General features: G+C 37.5%; 1 protein-coding gene across 1 annotated transcript in view; it reads right to left on the reverse strand.

Annotated features, from left to right (window-relative positions):
• SYN2 (synapsin II) overlaps positions 1–20,882 on the reverse strand; it is a 194,057-nt gene that overhangs the window by 115,944 nt on the left and 57,231 nt on the right. Inside the window, exon 2 of the mRNA XM_063164403.1 lies at positions 3,261–3,318. Within this exon, the coding sequence (XP_063020473.1) occupies positions 3,261–3,318 (58 nt within the window). The remainder of the gene's footprint in view (positions 1–3,260; positions 3,319–20,882) is intronic.

Genomic DNA, 20,882 nt, shown 5'->3' on the forward strand with positions numbered 1-20,882 from the left:
GAAACATTTAAAAAGCTTAATGTGTGGTAGAAGACATTCTATGCAGAGAAAGGCAGGGTAAAAATGAGATAATTGCTGTTATAATACACTAAATACTATAATAAATAGTGATAAATAATAAATACTACAAAATAAATGCTATAATAAATAATATAAAAATAAATACTATAACATAATTATGATAATATAAATAAAAATAAGAATATAAAAATAAATACTATAATATAAAATATAAAATACAATAATATAAAATAAATATATATTTAAATAAATTAATATATAATATATAATATATAATATATAATATATAATATATAATAAATTAATATATAATATATAATATATAATATATAATATATAATATATAATATATAATATATAATATATAATATATAATATATAATATATAATATATAATATATAATATAATATATATATATTATATTATATATTATATATTATGTATTATATAATATATGGTATATATGTAATATGTAATATGTAATATGTAATATATAATATATAATATATAATATATAATATATAATATATAATATATTATATATTATATATTATATATTATATATTATATATTATATATTATATATTATATATTATATATTATATATTATATACATATATGTTCATATATTATAATAAATATATATTATATAATATATATATTATATATATTATATAAAATGCTATAATATAAAATAAGTACTATAATATAAAAATAATACTATAATATAAAAATAAATACTGTAATGTAAAATATTATAGTATTTAGTACTATACAAAAATACTAAAACACAAAATATTAAATACTATAATATAAAAACGATAATAAGTACTATAAAATAAATACTATATAATAAATACTACATAATAAATATATAGTAAATATATAATAAATATAATAATAATATATTTATTGTTATATATAATAATATATATTATATCATTATATATAATTATATATATTATATATACATCATATAATATATATTATATTATAATATACATTATAATATATATTATAATATATATTAAAATATATATTATATAATATACAATAAATATAATTATAATAATATAATAAATAATATCTAATAAAGAATATATATAATATATAATATATAATATATAATATATAATATATAATATATAATAATATACATTATAATATATATTATAATATATATTATAATATATATTATATTATATTACATATATAATATAATATTATAAATATAATTATAATAATATAATAAATAATATCTAATAAAGAATATATATAATATATAATAATAATAATATCATAAATACTATAAAAATAAGTACTATAATAAATAATGCTGTTATAATACAATAATACAATAAATGGTATTAGTAGCAGGACACTGCAGTGGTTGCTTTTTGTAGCTGGTGTGTAACAAAAGGATTTGTGTGGCTCAGAAACTTGCAGGCTCTCCCTGATGAAATTCTAGCAGCACAGGAAGGGAATTCCAGGTTTACAGAAAACCACCCAAAAAATGCAAAAAAAACTCCATAAAAATACCCAAAATTAAGCCTGAAATCATCCAAAATCATCCAAAATCTCCCCAAAACCCCCAGCGGGAGCTGGATGACCTGGCCAGGGAGGGTGAGTGACCCAAAATCACCCAAAATCAACCCCAAATAAACCCAAAATACAGAAAACCACCAAGATATTAAAAAAAAATAGCCATAAAAATACCAAAAGTCACCAAAAATGATCTCAAAATCACCCCAAAATACCCCAAAAGCCCCAGTAGGAGCTGGATGACCTGGCCAGGGAGGGTGAGGGACACGAAATCGCCTAAAATCAACCCCAAATCAACCTGAAATACCCCAAAAAGCAAAAAAAAACCTCTAAAAGAAGACAAAACAACTCAAGGATTGATGCTTTGTACAGCAGCATCTATTGGAGCAATTCAAGATTCAAAAGCAGTGAAATGACTTCTTTAAATCTCAAGTTTCAGCTTCAATAAAATATCTATAATGCTATTGCACCCTAAATGATATCTCCATGCCTATTCCTATTTATTATGGATTTTTTTTAATAAATAGTGCACCCTAAATGATATCTCCATGCCTATTCCTATTTATTATGGATTTTTTAAAATAAATAGTGCACCCTGAATGATATCTCCATGCCTATTCCTATTTATTATGGATTTTTTTTTAGTAAATAGTGCACCCTGAATGATATCTCCATGCCTATTCCTATTTATTATGGATTTTTTTAAATAAATAGTGCACCCTAAATGATATCTCCATGCCTATTCCTATTTATTATGGATTTTTTTAAATAAATAGTGCACCCTAAATGATATCTCCATGCCTATTCCTATTTATTATGGATTTTTTTTTAGTAAATAGTGCACCCTAAATGATATCTCCATGCCTATTCCTATTTATTACGGATTTTTTTAAACCCCCACAAGCCAGGACTGCACCCAGAGCACATTTCTGTTCCTGAGAGGGGAATTAGTGATACAGAACTGCCACAAGTAATTCATGGAGTGTCTGGGAACTTCACAGTCTCCAAGCAACAGCTCCTGAATGCAAGATGTTTCTCATGCTGTGAAAATGACGGTGAAAATCCCCTCAGAAGAGCCCATTTTGGGTGCCAAAACCGGGCTGTGGTGGTTTAACCCCAGCTGCAAGCTCAGCCCCACACCCAGAGGGTAAAAATGGGAAAACTTTATCACTTTTTACCCAGCAGAAGGGTAAAAGTGGGAAAACTGTAGGTTGGGATAAACAGAATTCAAGAGCTAAAGCCAAAGCTGTGAGTGGAAACATAGGAAACCAACATCCCAGCAGATCCAGGGGAAAAAATCAACTTTGCCCCAGCCCAAACCTTCAAATTTCCTTAATTGTGAGGGGTTTGGGGTACAAAGATTGTGAATATTTCTCTACATGAATGCACAGAGAACCGTGGAATCATTGAGGTTTTAAAAGCCCTCTCAGATAATCTCCATTATCATTAATCCAAGGCCAAACCCTGTGCCCAAGTGCCACATGTACAGAGCTTTTAAATCCCCCCAGGGACGGATTACACACATTTATTAAATATATATGTTTCTATAAATGCACAGCTATAAAAATAAAAAAATAAAAATAAAAAATATATAATATATACAAAAATAACATTTACATATATGTTATATATATATATATATATATATATATATATATATATATATATAAAATAACGTTCAGGCTAAGCCAGTTACCTGTTCCACCTTTATGTCATACTCTCCATGGACCTTTTTTCCACGAAAAGCCTTGGCCCTGCAGGGAAAAAAAAAAAAAGGAGAGAAAATCAAGGATGTATTTATCTGTAATCAGTGTCTATAGAAAACTTCCTGTGGAAACACACAAATATATTTTATATTAAATAAATATATTTTATATTAAATCTCCTGTTGCACATGCACAATTCCCCTTCTTTTCCACCCTTGTATTCTTCGCCCCTTCCCACAATATTTTGTAATAAAAGCATGATGTGGTTTCCAGCACTGAGGTGAAAATGCACTGAAATGATGAAACACCAGAAGTACACCTTTCACAGCTGTTAAACAATATAAAATAAATCCTATTAAACAGGTACAATCTTGCTCTCAAAATTCAACAGCGGCAGTGGAAATTCATTTCCCTGTGCACAACTTCCTGACAACAACTCACATTCATTTTTATCCACACATTTCATTTAGAAAAACTGGTTTATTGGGAATAAGCCAGTGCTTAGAAACTTTATATTGTTTTTAAAGTGTCAGAGAACTGGAGACTGCTGTTGTCAGATATTTGAGTGCCTGCTTGGGTTCCTAATCAATTTTCCTTCCTCTAGACTGACTTGGCATGAAATAATTAATGTGAAGCAGAGTTTATGGGTAATTATTATGCACCAGGGTTGCTGGGATAAAACAGAATTCGCTGATCCAGGCCTTGCAAACTTTCCCTGCAGGAATCCATCCCTTGTATCCCTCAGGCTGCATGTGTCTGCTTTGGACTAAAGGAGAATTTCAACAAAAAAGATAAATCTGTGGATAAAAAGGAATTATTCTGACACTGATCTTGTTGAAGGAACATGGGATCAGCCTCTCTGTGTTTCCTTTGCTCAAGCCAAAGCTTAGGGTGCCTTCCCTGCTTTTTTTTATTGTGCAAGGAAAAAATTATTGCACAATTCAAAAACTGAACAGCACAGAACATCACCTCAAGTGTTAACGAAGAGCAGCTTTGTGCATTTCAAACAAAATGCGTCTAACAAAATGCATCTAGTGCATTCCATCTAACAAAATGCTGCTGTGTTACATGAAATCTACCTCCCCAATGAAAGCAATAGCAATACATATATTAATAATGTATTTCTGCTGTGATCCAGAAGAATTTCACCATTGGTTTGAACAGTGGATAAACAAAATTTATTAATAATCAAATGTGAACGCTGCCTTGGGCAGCATTTCATAAACAATAAGGGTATTTGTTAAAGAAATTTCTTAAGGATATGGATAATGGATGGTAGAAGTGTTTATACTGAAATCACACAATAAAATATTGCCCAACCATTAATTCTGTATAAACATGGAATGGGAGAGAAGAAAAAAAAGAAAAAAGCATTTGTATTATTATTTTTTTAACTGTATTATTGCAATAAATACACAGGAAACATGAAGTTTGAAATCCATTGTTCTGTTCTAGGAGGTGCACACTCAGCTTAGTGTTACCAAATATTTTTGCCCATACTAAAAGTAGAAGTTAAACATGAACCTAATTTACAGAAATACCATTAATCACTTGTTTATCTTTCCAAATTTGCTTTGGAATTCCTTAAGAGGAATGTGAGCATCACCCCTTGGAAGCTTTGGGGATTCTGGATGTGTTTTATGGGACAAACCAGGAGATTTGAGCTGGAGGAAGGTTCCCATAATCAGGGATCTGCACCCAACTCACATCAACAGACTTTAGCTTTAATGCCCCTCTGAAAAACTAAACATTCACCACTGCACAAAACACTTCAAACTCCAGCTCTGGTCCCCAAGAATTTAACAGGATGAGCTCCTGGGTTTTATGTCTGGTGCAGAAACAGGTGAGGGAAGTACATTACTGGGAAATCACATGATACATTTAATTGAAATACAATTATCTTGGCCACATTATGGTGAAGCTGCCTCCTGGAAAACCAGTTTAAATACTCAGTTTCTTCAAATTTAAATGGTAATTATACAGAGATTAAAACTCCCCCTAAAGCTGCCCTAACGCATCTCAGGAACTGGCAGCTCTGAGAGAAGGAATGGAGTTGGGAAAGCACGGAGAGCCCAGGACTGACCCTGCTGCTCTTTACTCCAAGAATGTGTTGGTGAGATAACCAAAACACTCATTAGCTGTTAATTAGTGAGATGCTATTACTCTAAATTCAGTCTCTCTGCTCAAATATGAGGCAATCTCCAAAGAGCTAAGCTCTGGCATGATTCACGTTTCAACAAATGACTTCACCTTTGAAAATAAACAGGAGCAGTGAGGACTGGAGTTAAGCAATCTGAGGCTTGAAAACAAATCCGACATTCAATCATTTCAAGAAAATCAATTTTGCAGCAGCTTTAGCCAACAACTTTCATGAAAATGTATAATATTCCACAATATTCTCCAAATGCTGAGCCACAGACTGCAGGAATTTATCTTGGTATCTGTTGGAATTCCCTGGTTCCTGGGAATTTCAGACTTTCTGTGCTGATCCCCAGGAGAACACTGCATTGACCTGAGGCCATGGAGAAAGCTTCAAAATTAAATGATAGAACTGGGATAGTGGGTGTGTAGAGTAAATAAAAGTGTGTAATATCACACAGTAGAAAACTTAGAGTTTAAAGTTTGAAAATATGATAATATATATAAATAAAGATAAAAGTTTTAAAAATTAATCCTTCTTCTTTATAAGTTTAAGTAGTATTGTGTAATTAGATTAAAAATTCCACATTGCAAACCATGAGTAATTAGTTATTAAGTTAAAAATGAAAATAATTTAGGTGTAATTTCTTAATTAAACTGTTCATCCCTAAAAAGCCTTATAAAAATGCAACACCATTTTTAGTTTATCAAAGTACTATAAAACTCACAAGTTGTAAAACTATAATATAAATAAAACTAATAAACATCTAAATCCAAACAAGGGATACCATTTTACACATTTAATCCCAACCCTAACCCAAAAAAACCCCCAAAAACTCCACAGGTATCTCTGAAGAACAACTGAGAGTTTCATGACTTGAACATTTCATAACAAAGTCTAAGCATTAGTTGGCATGTGGTTATTGTGAAACAGAACCTAGTTTTAATTTTATTTGCTTTACCTTGGAAATCCAGCCATTCCCTGCCTGAATTATTCCCCATTTGCAGTAAATGAAAGAGGCAGTCCTGTCATAATGACATTCACTACATGCTTATGGTAATTGATTTTATTTTTTACAGAGGGCAGCTGAGGAATGCAATTGTTTGGTGTTATTTATTTACAGAATTCCCCTCAATTTCAGTCTCAGATTCCTGTCGAGGCTCATTCCTGTTGGCACAGGGTGTGGGATGGCTGTAACAGCTCCAGAGCTGTCCAGGACAGGGCTTTGGGCAGGGTAAGGTGAGCACTAAAAACCAAACACACCCCAAACCAGGGGTGCTTACAGCGACACTGCTCTGCTGTGTGGATGGCTTCTGCATTGTAGGTCAAGAAGAAAAGGAAGCAAATCACAAATCATCCACCTGAAGCTCCACCACTTTCCAAAGGCTGCGGAGAGAGCAGAGAGCTGGGGAAGGGATGCTGCCCACAGAGGCTGCTCAGAACACCTGAAATATTGATGCATTTCTCGCTGCACAATTCATATTTAAAATTAAACCAGCAGAGAATGTGCAGCTGCCACAGAGGCAGCCTGAACTCGCTCCACTCACTGAACTTTGCCAAGGACAAGCAATGAGGCAGAGTCATTAAAGGGGGTTCAAATATATAAATAATAAATCTGATTTATTTCCTTGTTCAGCTACACAGCATCTACCTACAGTTCCACAGTATCTTACTATGCCATGAAACTTGGTTTAATATATATATATATATATATATATATATATATATATATATATATATATATATAAATACATATATATACACATACATATCTATGTGTGTGCATGTATACTGAATACTCACAAATATTCTATATATATTAATCACATATATATGTGTATATATATATACAGAATGTTCACAAAATATATATATATACAAAAAAATTCGTATATATATATATTTGTGTATATATATTTGTATATATGTATATTTGTATATATCTGGTGAATATTCACAAATATTCTATATGTATATATCAGAAATATATATATATACAGAGTATTCCCAAATATTCTATATATGTATATAAATATATATGTGTGTGTATATATATACAGAATATTTCCAAATATTTTATATGTGTATATCATATATATGTGTGTGTGTGCATATATATACAAAATATTCACAAATATTCTATATTCTGTGCATATATCATATATGTGTGTATATATATATACAGAATATTCCCAAGTGTATATATATATATATATATATATATATATATATATATATATATATATATATATAGGCATATATATAGGCATATATATGTGTATGCATATATATACAGAATATTCTCAAATATTCTATATGTATAAATTATATATATGTGTGTGTGTGTATACGGAATATTCCCAAATATTCTATATGTATAGATCATATATATATGTGTGTTTGTGTGTGTGTATATGTATCTTTATATACATACATATATATACAGAATATTCTTCCAATTAATTTACTGTATATATATAGACATATATATGTATATATGTATATATAGATATATAGATATATACATATACAGAATATTCCCAAATAATTTACTGGGAATAGTTTATTTTAATAAATAAATAAATTTATAATAATTTTATATATACACACATACACACACACATATATATATATTTAATAAATAAATAAATAAATAAATAAAGAATATTCCCAAATAATTTACTGCAATTATCAGTGAACTCCATGTAAAGATGCTGACAAATGACACAGACCCAGCCAGAATTCCATGGAATTTAAAAGTGTCTCAGTGATAGGCCAGAAAAAGATGAAGAGAAACAAAATCTTGTCTTCAAGTTAAGATTTCAAGTTGAGCCCAGTCTTCAAGTTCAAATGGGCTTAGAAATCATTTGTTCTTTAGCTCAATTAAAAAAGACTTTTGTAAACACAGGAAGACCACAAGCTGCTGTTAACAAAACCAGTGCACGATAAGATCTGCACAGCATTTTCATTTTATGGGAATTAAACCCCATCCCACTGACACCAGGGGGGATTTCTGTGTCAGCATCCTTGTGCTCTACGGCTGACAGCACCAGCATTTGCTGTGCTTCCTTTGGGTAACTCACCCCTGATGAGGTTATCATGCTTAAATAGAATTAACCACAGTGATTTAAGGCTTTCCTTTATTTACTTGTTCCACATTTCTGAAAAAAAAAAAAAGGCTGATACGGAACCAAAAATAATCCTGCTTAAAACCTGACTCTGAAAGGCCTTGATATCCCTAAATGTTACTGAGATTCTGCAAAGAGCTGTCTGGGTTTAAATCACGTTCTCTTTGTGTCTGCACGGCGCAGTTCCGCCCCTGGCCCCTGCCCCAGCCCCTCTTTCACTCTCCCATCAAACAGTGATGCTTTCTCCAGGTATTGCCTCAGGCAGAGACTGCCTCAGGAGGAGCAGCCAGCAGCACAAGATAAATGTCAGAACACACCAGACTCTGTGTGGCTCTGAGCGACTTTTGGCTCTGGCAGTGCTCCCTGCTGGGCTGGGCTCCATCACACTAATGACAATCTGCATTTAGCTGTAAATCTGCACAGCAGTGCCTTTCCTGGCCTGGGACAGCACTGGTGATTCCAGAAGCTTCCATGGCTCACAATTCTGCTTTGCTGCTCATCACCCAGCTGGGTGCAATGCCCTCTCCATGGCAAGGACACAGTCACCCACTCCAGGAGGTGACAATTCACAGAAACACCAACTGAAATTTGATTTATTTCGTACATTTTTTTGCCCAGCACGCCAGCTAGGACAGGACTGATGCACTTCTTCATCCATCATTTTGAAGGGGAAAATAAACTGCTGATAAAAAACAACAACAACAAAAAAAAGGTGTTTCTGCCAATATGTCTGAGGTTTCATGGTGTCTGAAATCACTGCATCAAATATTTCTATACCAGAGTTGTCAATCATAACAGATAGAAAGAGAATTATTTGGAACAAAGCAAGGATTCCTGTCCTGGTGCATCTCAACCCCCACCCCAGGAGGTGACAATTCACAGAAACACCGACTGAAATTTGATTTATTTCGTACATTTTTTCCCCAGCACGGCAGGTAGGACATGACTGATGCACTTCTTCACTCTCACTCCATCATTTTGAAGGGGAAAATAAACTGCTGATAAAAAAGAACAACAACAAAAAAAGCTGTTTGTGCAAAATATGTCTGAGCTTTCATGGTGTCTCTGTACCTGAAATCTCTGCATCAAACATTTCTGTACCAGAGTTGTCAACCATAACACATGGAAAGAGAATTACTGGGAACAAAGGCAAGGGTTGCTGTCCTGGTGCATCTCAGCACAGCCCTCCCAGCTGGGCTGCCCATGGCACTGTCCCAGTGAATTCTGCCAGGATTTCTGCACCTCTGAGCTGCCCATTTGTAGAGGAACACCAGTGTTGGAACCCTGGAAAATGAGAATTTCAGACTTTCTGTGCTGCCAGGCACTGACCCCCAGGAGAACACTGCACTGACCTGAGGCCCTGGAGGAGCTTCCAGAATTGATGGATAGAGCTGGGATAAAATTAAATGATAGAACTGGGATTGTGGGCGTGGAGTTTAAATAAAAGTGTGTAATATCACAGGATGGAAAACTCAGAGTTTAAGGGTTTAAAATATAGTAATATATATAAAGCAAGATGGAAGTTTTAGGGTGGAGCCTGTTCCTTCTTCTTCACCTTCTTCACCTTCTTCTCCATGGGCTTCGATGGTTTTGTGTAATTGGATAAAAATTCCCCATTGCAGGCCATGGGTGTTTGGTTATTGCGTTAAAAGTAAAAAAAATTTAGGTGTCATTTCTTAATTGAACAGTTTAGGCTTAAAAGTCCTTGTAGAGAGAGAGACACGACTCCATTTTTAGTTTGTTGAAGTGCAGTAGAACTCACAGTATGTGAGACTGTGACATAGATAAAACCAATAAACACCTGAGTCCCAACAAGAAATTCCATCTCACACATTTAATCCCATCCCTGGCAAAAAAAAAATAGAAGATAAAACTGCACACAGGAGGGCACAGCCACCCCAGAGCTCACACTGAGCAGAGCAGGAGAGCCCTGCAGGAACCCCTGTTCCTCCTCTGCAGGGATTCCCTGCCCTCCCCTCTGCAGCCTGGAGCAAAAATCTTTGTTTAAAACCTGCTTAGAACCCAAGCATGAGGGTCCTGTCGGCAGCCTCATCCCCTTCCCCACTCCCTTCTCTTGGCCACACTCCTGAAAAACCACAGTAAACACTCCCCAGGGGAGGATTTCCCTGCCCAAAGAGATCCAGCTCTAAAAACTCATTCAAAAATAACTCATAGCCCAGCTAGAAATAAAGAACACAATTTTATTAAGCAGCAATTATTCCATTTCCCTGTCTGGGCTTCACACAGTTCTTGCTAGAAAGGTAGGGAGTTTTTTCGCAACAACTTTACTTGTGGCACCTTCAGAGGCTTCCATAACCTTCACCTCAATCCCTTTTTTATTCTCCTAATTCATTGCCAGTCCTTTTTCCTTTCCTTTCCTTTCCTTTCCTTTCCTTTCCTTTCCTTTCCTTTCCTTTCCTTTCCTTTCCTTTCCTTTCCTTTCCTTTCCTTTCCTTTCCTTTCCTTTCCTTTCCTTTCCTTTCCTTTCCTTTCCTTTCCTTTCCTTTCCTTTCCTTTCCTTTTTAACAAGTTCTCCCATCCCTTGGCATGCATCAAACCCCCCTACTCTGATCATTTCAACTAAACAGAGCCATTTTATTCTTTCCACTTTTTATCCTTCCAATCCTTTTTATTCTGGAGGGTTTCTGTCTGTGCCTGAGCAGTGTTTTCACTGGGGATGCAATGCAGCAGAAAGTGCCTCCTACTCCTGAACTGAGATTTTTCTGGGTCTTTCAAACAGCATGCTCAACTGAAAATGCCTCATTTTCTGCCCACTCAAGGTGAAACAAGCCCTCTTTCATGCCCAAACACCAAGTCTGCCTTGCTGGTAATGTCTCAAAATCCCACACCTCCCATTATGTAATATTTACCATTAGCCCGTTTCTTCTCTGCAAGATTAATGGTCACGATGTAACTCCTGGGAGCTCCTTTTTTTTTTTTTTGCAAAGGGATGACAAATGAGTATTTTAAAATGTTCATTCCCTCACCAGCAGAAGACCCAATACGAGATGCAACATATTCTAACCTTTTCCAAATCTGTTAGACTCGTTAGGGCTGCTACTACACTTTCCCAGGGCTGGGGTCATAAAAATATTTTGTACTCATGAGATGAACAGAAAGTTCCAACTTTTCTACAGGAAAACACTGCCAGCCAAATTACGAAATATTACAGCTCTGAATCCAGCTTTTATTGCTGCTCAAGCCTCAATCTGCACCTTTGGCCCTGAACTCCTTATCTCCTGGAGCAAATAATCCAAGATAAAGTAACAAATTATGGCATTTCCCTACCAACTAAGTAGTCCATCCTTTCCATTTCATCTGCTGATAAGCAAGATAAAGGAGCACAAACAGTTATTGAGCAATCCTGTTCAGAAAGGCAGGCACATCAACTTGAATAAATGGCAAAACTGTCCCACAGTGCAGCCCCTGGGAATAGTTTGTGACAGGGAAAATCCAAACCAGCTAGGAAGATAAGCAAAAGGTAGGTAAGTTTATTTTTTCTTATTGAGGTAAAGAAAATCCAGTGAACCTGAGGACTTTACAGATAATTTCTGGCAACATTTGAAAAGCCAGATAAACCAGCATGGAGTGAAAGAGCCTCTGAGACTGAATCCAGTCCATTTTTTCATCAGAAATGCATCTGATTTTAATTTTTCTATTTATACCAAGTTGTTCACGATGGTTCAGATGTTTCTCAGGAAGATGTGAGACTCTGAGGTAAACTTGAATAATTTATGCCTGGAGAGATGACAGTGTCACTCCATATACAACGTGTTGCACTGCGAAAAATGTTTGAATTTTCACATTTGAGGATCCTGAATTTAACACAGAAACTGCATCTTAAAAACCTCTCTCAGGCTCTGAATGAAGCACTCAAAGGGAGGAAAGAAAGAGGGGGAAGATGCAAGTCATGCACTGCCACTAACATCACATTACAAGAATACCTGAGGCCACATTTGAACAAAAAGCCCAAATAATTGATGTAAAACAGCATTTTATGTTTCAATTTTCTTTGTCATGCAGCTGAAATTTATGTTTTTATGTTTATACTCAATACAATCACGTGCTGCCCTTGTTTTTGGGGTTTTTTTTTGAGTGGATCAATCAGAAAACCTCATCTTGGTTTCTGAGGAAGGAAAGGAGCTCATGGCTTTTGCTGCCCTCTCCTGTAGGAAGAAATGCAGATGAGATTGGCCAAAAATGGCTTCCAATCACTGGGAAACAGATCCATGGTCAAAGTCCTGAATTCCCTGCTCTAAGGGACCTGCCCAGGTGTCAGCCCCTCTGGGGCAGCAGTCACAGGGAGGGGGTGCATGGAAATATTTGGAATATTTCAGTGCCTGCCTGTGCTCAGGGATGGGTGATAGGCACCAAAGGCATGAACCTAACTCACAAATTGCTTAAATCTACCAGAAAAAGCACATTAACAGAGCAGTCAGAACACTCTTGATGTGTTTCATGCAGCATTAGCAAAAATCATAGTGAAATTAATCACTGCCATCCCCATGGATTAAATTATTGCTAATTGCTGATGTTGTCTGTGATACTCTGCTATTTGCAGGTGAATTAATGAATATTTCAAGGTGGGCTTTTTTCTCACTCATACCCAGAGTTTCCATTGGTTTCATGAGTTTCCTGTGACTCTAAATGTGGGTCTGGGTGGTACTTCCAGTGCAGTTTCCCCTTCTTGAGTGAAGGAGGATTTCACACACTGTGCTCAGCAGAAAACAAAAATAATTTATCAGTTCTGATGAAGAATGAGCCTCAGAGACATGCATTTCCAGAGAAAAGTCCAGAATGCTGCCACAAAAACTCAATTACCCCACAATTCTCACATTCCAGTAGCCACGGGAATTACATTGTACAGATAATTCTCTGTGCAAATGGGTACCAAGAAAGCAGAAAATGTTTTTGCCAGTATCACCTTTTCATGGTTTTTTAGTTTCCCAAGTGTGTTAGAGAACTAAACTCACCACCTTGTAGTTCAATATTACACCTTGAAATACAATCACATCATTTTGTCTGTACTTCAAAAACCCATGCTTGGTTTATTGATTTCAATATTCTCTAAAAAGCCAAATAACCAAGGGCCTGTGTTTTGAGGTTTTTTTCAGCTTCTCACTACTGATTAGGGAACAACAGAATTTTCCAGTACTGCTGGTTTGTGAGCTGTGTTTTACACAACAATAAACTGGCATCCAAGTATTGCTCCAGACATGACATTATATCCCTTCCCCAGGTGAGCCTGACCTTGGGAAAATGGATTTTAAAAATTCCTGCACAGGAACAGCCCATAAAGCTCAAAGCCAGGAAAATCTGCTGGAATCTGTAAAAGAGAAGCCCAAGGTGAGGATGCTGTGACCAAGGAGAAGCCGGCAGAGATGGAAAGGGCTTTGCTGACAGTGGTGTGTGACAGGCAGCTGTGCAAACACTTGATTTGCTCATGGTGCATCTGATCAGGAGCTGAATTAAAACCAGAAAATCTCTGCCAGAGAGAGGCACACTCATTTTGGTGTAACTATGCCATTAAATAATACAAATTCCCACCATGGCTCACACCCTCCTCACCATTTGCACAGCAAAAACAAGCCAAGTTTTCAGAGCTTAACAACCACTGGAATCAGACAGGCTCCACAAGGATTTGGTGCAGAATTTCCCAGCCAAGATCTGCAGCACTCAGGGCATGTCCAGCTCTGCAGTGGGGAAGCTGGGAGCACCAGGGGTTTGGGGTTTGGGGATGATCTGCCCTTCCCCTTCCCTCTTTTTTTTTTTTTTTTTTTTTTTTTTTTGCACAGCTAAATGTTGTCGGATCTGAGATTTACTGCCAAAACATGGCAGTGTAAGAGGCATGAAGCAACTGAGATGCAGACAAGCACTCTCTCCTGACACACAGCCCCACGGTGCAATAATTACATAATTGCAGGGTTCAGAGCCATAGCATTAATTCCCCCTGTGCCTACAGGGGGTGAGAACAGGACCTCTCTGCGTGTTTTTGCACACAACAGCAAAGCCTGTTCTGAAATCTCAGAGATTTGAGTGGGGCTGAGCTCTGCCTGGGTGAATTTCACACAGCCCTGAGCCCAGGGTGCCCAGGGGATGGAGCCAGCCCAGCTCATCCTGTGGGATTCACCAGTGGTGCCCCAGGAGATGAACTGGAACCAACCTGATCCTGGGGGATGCACCCAGGGTGCCTAGGAGGTGAACTGGAACCAACCCAGCTCATCCTGTGGGATTGACCCAGGGTCCCTGAGGAGATGAAATGGAACCAACCTCATCCTGGGGGATGTACCCAGGGTTCCCTGGAGATGAACTGCACCCACTCTCCCCGTCCTTGGGGTACACCATGAAGATGAACTGGATTTATCCACCTCATCCTGTGGGATTCACCCAAGGTGCCCCAGGAGATGATCTGGACCTAGCCCACCTCATTCTGTGGGATTCACCCCTGGCCCCCCAGGAGAGGAGCTGGATCCAGCCCAGCTCATCCTTTGGGATTCACCCAGGTGCCCAGGAGTTGAACTGGACCCACCTACCTACCCCATCCTCTGGGATTGACCCATGCTCCCTGAGGAGATGAACTGGTCCCAAGGCACCTCATTCTGTGGGATTCACTCATGGCCCCCCAGGAGATGAACTGGTCCCACTCAGCTCATTCTGGGGGATTCACCCATGGTCCCTGAGGAGATGAACTGGTCCCACCTACTCCATCCTGTGGGACTCACCTGTGATGAACTGGACCCGGTCCATGTCATCCTGTGGGATTCACCCATGGTGCCCCAGGAGATGAACTGGACCCGACCTCATCCTGTGGGATCCAGCCATGGTGCCCCAGGAGATGAACTGGAACCAGCCCAGCTCATCCTGTGGGATTCACCCAAGGTCCCTGAGGAGATGAACTGGACCTACCAATCTCATCCTGTGGGATTCACTCATGGCCCCCCAGGAGATGAACTGGAACCAACCTCATCCTGGGTGATGCAGCCAAGATGCCCTAGGAGGTGAACTGCTTCCACTCAGCTCATTCTCTGGGATTCACCCATGTTCCCTGAGGAGACGAACTGCAGCCAGCCCACCCCATCCCGTGGGACTCACCCACGGTCCCCCAGGAGCTGCACAGGGCTGTGGTCCCCTCCTTGGTCACCCCCAAGGCTGCAGCCCCTCAGGAGAAGGGGTGGGAATGCCTTTCCCATGGAGGAGCTGCCATTTGGCAGAGCCCCCCAGAGCAGCCCTGGTTATGTAAGAGCCCAGGCTGGGTTGGTTACTGGTAAATATTTTCACTTGTGAATTTATGACTCTGGGCAAGCAGGATCCTCCCAGCCAGTAAACAACAACAGCCCTCAGAGGGAGAATGTGTTCCTGATTATTCCACAGCAATCCTGCCGGGACACAAATCCAGGATGTGTTGAAAAGCTCTTGGAGCTGCAGACCCAGGGTGTCCATCCTGCAAGTTTAGAGAAGGGAAGGCTGCTGCTGTCAGCCTGCTTTGCTACTGCCTCCACACAAATTAGTGTGCAGCTCCAGCAGACACTGATCCCAGGCAGCTCTCCTATCAAACTCCCACACAATGGCACTCTGCCAGTTCCCTCTCAAATCCTTCTCTTTCTCATTTGTGAGCAGGGGAGAAACTGGAGCGCACAAAATGAGCAAGTAATGCCCAAGATCCCAACAGCACAAGCAAAAGAAAATTCACAAGGATTCACAGACGCTGCCATTAATTCCATTAATTTTTTTAACAGCAAGTCCATGAATCTTTCTGACTACTTATGAAGTCAAGATTTTCTATATTTTCACCTCTTCTCTTTCACTTTAGAGGTTCTTTCTTACCCCCAGTAGTTTTTATGACTTTTTGAACCAGCCCCTATTTCCCATAGCAACCAGAACACACCTGGTGAGCATTGCACTCATTAACTTCATTGCAAGCTCCTGCACTCTGAGTTTCTCCATTCTTATTAATTAATTACCCTGTTCCACCACCCAGCAGCTAATTAAAACCAATAAAAATTGCCCTGTTGAGTTGCATACAGAATCTGAAGTATTATTATGTTTTGTTTTGAGGCTATTTTTAAGATTTCTTATTAGCGGATCTCATTTTTTTTTTGATAATCCAGCCATAATATGCACTGATTGTGAAGGGGGAAAAAAGGCAGATTCCTTTTTGAAGAATTAAGGGAAACCAAAGCAAATCTTTGAGACTTTTAAAAAAGGTTTTTGTGTTTATGGGCATTTCTCCTAAATGCATTTCACATTTCTGTCAGCTCCACCAGGATCACCCAAGACAGAAATCCTGCATTTCTTTAGATGAGTTTGCACCTCCAGCCATTTCAGACTCACTGGGGTGCGCAGGCCGCCTCTTTTCCAGGAAAGGGAAGCAGAGCAAACCAAGATCCATTGCTGCCAGGTGTGTTTTTAGGGAATAACCAATTTTTGGAGCGAGTTTGAGCTCCTGCCCCTTGCCAGGCTGGAGGAGAGCAGGTCCCAGCTCCATCCAGTCCAGCACTGCCATCTGCCGGGGGCTGCAGCTCCTCGAAATCACTGCCAAAACCACCCAAATCTGCAGGGCTTTCACCCATTTGTCCATCTAATTGCTAATTAAAAAGCAACGGTGGTTTAATTTTGAACCAAAATGTTAATCACTGTAAATAAAATCAGAGCAACCAAAGGAAATTTGAGCAGTAATTTCCATCTATTCACCATTGAGCTCTGATTCTGCAAGGTTTCAGAGGGAAAGGAAGGAGCTCAGGTATTTTCTCAACTGGATTTTAGATAAAAATTAGGCAAAAGAATTCATCACAATCCAAACTGCAGTGAGGCTTCCACAAGACACACGGGTACAGAGCTGGCACTGACCAAAATCCTCTGCTTCTACATTTTACCTCAGTTTGAGAGACTGAAAAATTCAAAAACATATGAAAAAAGCCATTCATGAACAATAATTTCATGAAATTATATAAATTAGGTTAGATTCCCTAAAGTTTTCTTAATTCCATCAGAGTAAATCTCACTTTTTAAGTTATGCCAGGTGTGGAGAGCCTGGTCCCTCATTACTGAGGTGACACCCGGACCTGCCCTGGCTGGGGGACAGCTCCAGGAAAAACTCACATTGGGCAGGAAAAAATTCCATATTGAGCAGGGAAAACTCCACATTGGGCAGGGAAAGGTGGAGGGAAAGCAAAGTGGAGCCTTGTGCTCAGAAATGAACACAAGACAGGTCTGGATGCTGAAAACAGACAAAGAAAATGGGGAAACTCTCAGTTCATGAGGATTTTTTTGCATCACTCATCCCAAAGAAAGAAGAGGAAACATGGTCATTAGGTATCTACGCAGGCAATAAAGAATTCAGCAAAGTTACCCAGTTTCCATCATTTGTAAGAGACTAATTCTTAATTTTAAGTGTCCTCATCTTGCCAGCAGCTCTCAGTGACAGCCAGGACAGCTGGGGACAGTGACACATTGATGGCTTATATAGTAATAATGGCTTACTATAGTAATTAATGCTTAATAATTGCTATAGTAATTATTAATTACTATAATATAGTAATTAATTACATTATTATAATAACAATATTAATAATAATACCTTATATACGTCACTATATGAAACAATCAATAAACAAAACCATAAAAACCTTTTTTTTCTACTCAAGAGAGAGGGGGAAATGTGGGAAATGGATTTGTAGGAAATTCTCAAAGCCTGACAGAAGACTCACATACCATACATTTGTATACAAACCTTAAGATAAAAAATACTGACCTAGAAATACTAGATTAAGACAAATAATCTAGTAGAAATACTATAGATTAAGACAAATATTGTTGAGAGAGAAATAGAACTGGAAAAAAGTTTCAAAAGACAGCCCTGCAAATAAGACTGGATACTTTAGAGAAATAGAACTATATATTACGTTATAGTAAGACCCATAAAAATTAATTTTAGATAACTAACTTTAAAACATTTACAGTAGAGTGTGACAAAAACTAATAAGAAAAAAATTGCTCATAAAATATTATAATTAGGAAATAGTTAACTTCTAATTGTAATAACATGAATTACAACATCTATATTGTCTCACCCATCACATGGAAATAAAAAGAATAGAGGTTTTTAAAACACCTCTCAGTTTCCCCTTCTCTAAGTAAAAATAAATAATTTTATTCCAACAAATGGCTGTACCCCTGTTCCTCTCCATCTTCCCTCGTTAAATTTCCCCTAAATTATCCCCAGCACCCACTCCTCCTCATGGCAGGACAGTGTGTCCCAAACTATCCAGAGCCCCCATGTCCAGCTCAGGGAGGAACAGATGGAGGGGAGCAGCTCTGCCCAAAGCTGTGTTATCTCCCTGGTGGCCCCGACAGGAGCCAGAGGAGCATTATTGCACATTCAGACACAATTCCCATCTGGAAAAACACCTCAGAAACAATTTATCAGGCAGAAATGGGGCTGTTTTCTGCTCTTAGATCTTGGAGAAGGGATAATTTGGAGGGTTTGGTATTGACTTTTGTCACTGTCATATTTTCTGGAAAAATCCCTTTGCCCAGGAGTTTCTCTTGAGAAGCTGAGAAGCCTCAGAGAAAAAGGAAAACAATATTATCTCATTTGCTTCTCCTGTGTTTTGCTGCTTTGGAATGTGGTTGGAGATTGTTTATCCAACAGGTGCTTGTTTGATTGGTTTCATGTAAATTGTTTTTACTTATTGGCCAATCATGGTCATGCTGTGCCAAGGCTCTGGAAAGAGTCACGAGTTTTCGTTATTATCTTCTAGCCTTCTGTCTATATCCTTTCTCTATTATTTAGTATCGTTTAATATTTAGTATAACATTCTTTTATATAACATGGATCATAAAATAATAAATTAGCCTTCTGAGAACATGGAGTCAGATTCTCAATTCCTCAATGATGGAGGTCTCAGAAAATACCACAGACCTTCCTCTGGGAGGGACAGGCACAGCTCCACAGCCAAGGAAGGACAGGGTTCAGGTGTGGTGTTGTGAGGGTCCCCAGGACGAGGTGAGAGATGAGAATTTGACTCCGAGTTCTCAGAAGGCTGATTTATGTTATATTATGTTATATTATATTATATTATATTATATTATATTATATTATATTATATTATATTATATTATATTATATTATATTATATTATATTATATTATATTATATTATATTATATTATATTATATTATATTATATTATATTATATTATATTATATTATATTATATTATATTATATTATATTATATTATATTATATTATATTATATTATACCATATCATATTATAACATTACATTACATTATATTACATCACATTATATTACATCACATTATACATTACATTACATTACATTACATTACATTACATCATAGAAATTATATACTAAAACTATACTAAAGAAAGAGAAAGGATACATTCAGAAGGCTGGAAAAGAATGAATAATAAAAACCCATGACAGACTCAGAGTCCAACACAGCTGGCTGTGATTGGCCGTTAATTAAAAACAATTCACATGCTGGGTAAACGATTCTCCAAATCACATTCCAAAGCAGCAAAGCATGGAGAAGCTGAGGCTTCTCATCTTGCCAGGAGAAGAAATCCTGGCGAAAGGATTTTTCAGAAAACATCACAGTGACATTCAGTAACTTTTCTGAATCACAGCTTTTCAGAAATCATCTCCAAAGGCAGCAGGTCAAGGCTGCAGCATGTCATCCTTTCCCTACTTGTGTGCATCCCACATTTTGAGCCTCTTTCCTAGATTGACAGCTTGAGGCAAGCAGTGTTTTAAGGGCTTAATTCCAGCCCACAATGTTGTGATATTTGATTATCTGGGGCATCGCTTGGTTCAGACTTTGCTGAGGGCTTGTTTTGGTACTATCCCCCACTAAAAGGTGTCACAACTTTCTGTCTCATGCCTGGATTCACAGTTTCTTACTCCTTTTCCCTTCTTCCCTCTCACATACTTAAGAGTTGAGAGCTGGAACCCTTCTCAATCCCAATGTTTATCCAAGGTTTCCATTTCATTATCACACATATCTTCTTTTTTTTCCTCATTCTGTAGGCAAGCTACAGCTCTCATTTTCCTGCAAGACAATCTCAAATTATTTATCCTATTTGCCTTGGATGGAGTAGTCCTGGCAACCAAGTTTAAGCAGACTCCAAGGACTAGTGGTGTCTTGAGATGAAATTCCTCCCTCAAACTCTGCAATATGCTCCTTTCTGAGCACATTAACCTGAACAGATGGGAGCGAGTCTGTGGGCAGGCAAAAGCTGTTAGAGCAAAAACTTCGAATACAAAAAGAAATAATTAAAAAATCTGACTCACAGGCCTGGTAAGAATCACAAGATTGGCA

Source organism: Melospiza melodia, chromosome 10 (genome assembly GCF_035770615.1).
Source record: "Melospiza melodia melodia isolate bMelMel2 chromosome 10, bMelMel2.pri, whole genome shotgun sequence".
Taxonomy (NCBI): domain Eukaryota; kingdom Metazoa; phylum Chordata; class Aves; order Passeriformes; family Passerellidae; genus Melospiza; species Melospiza melodia.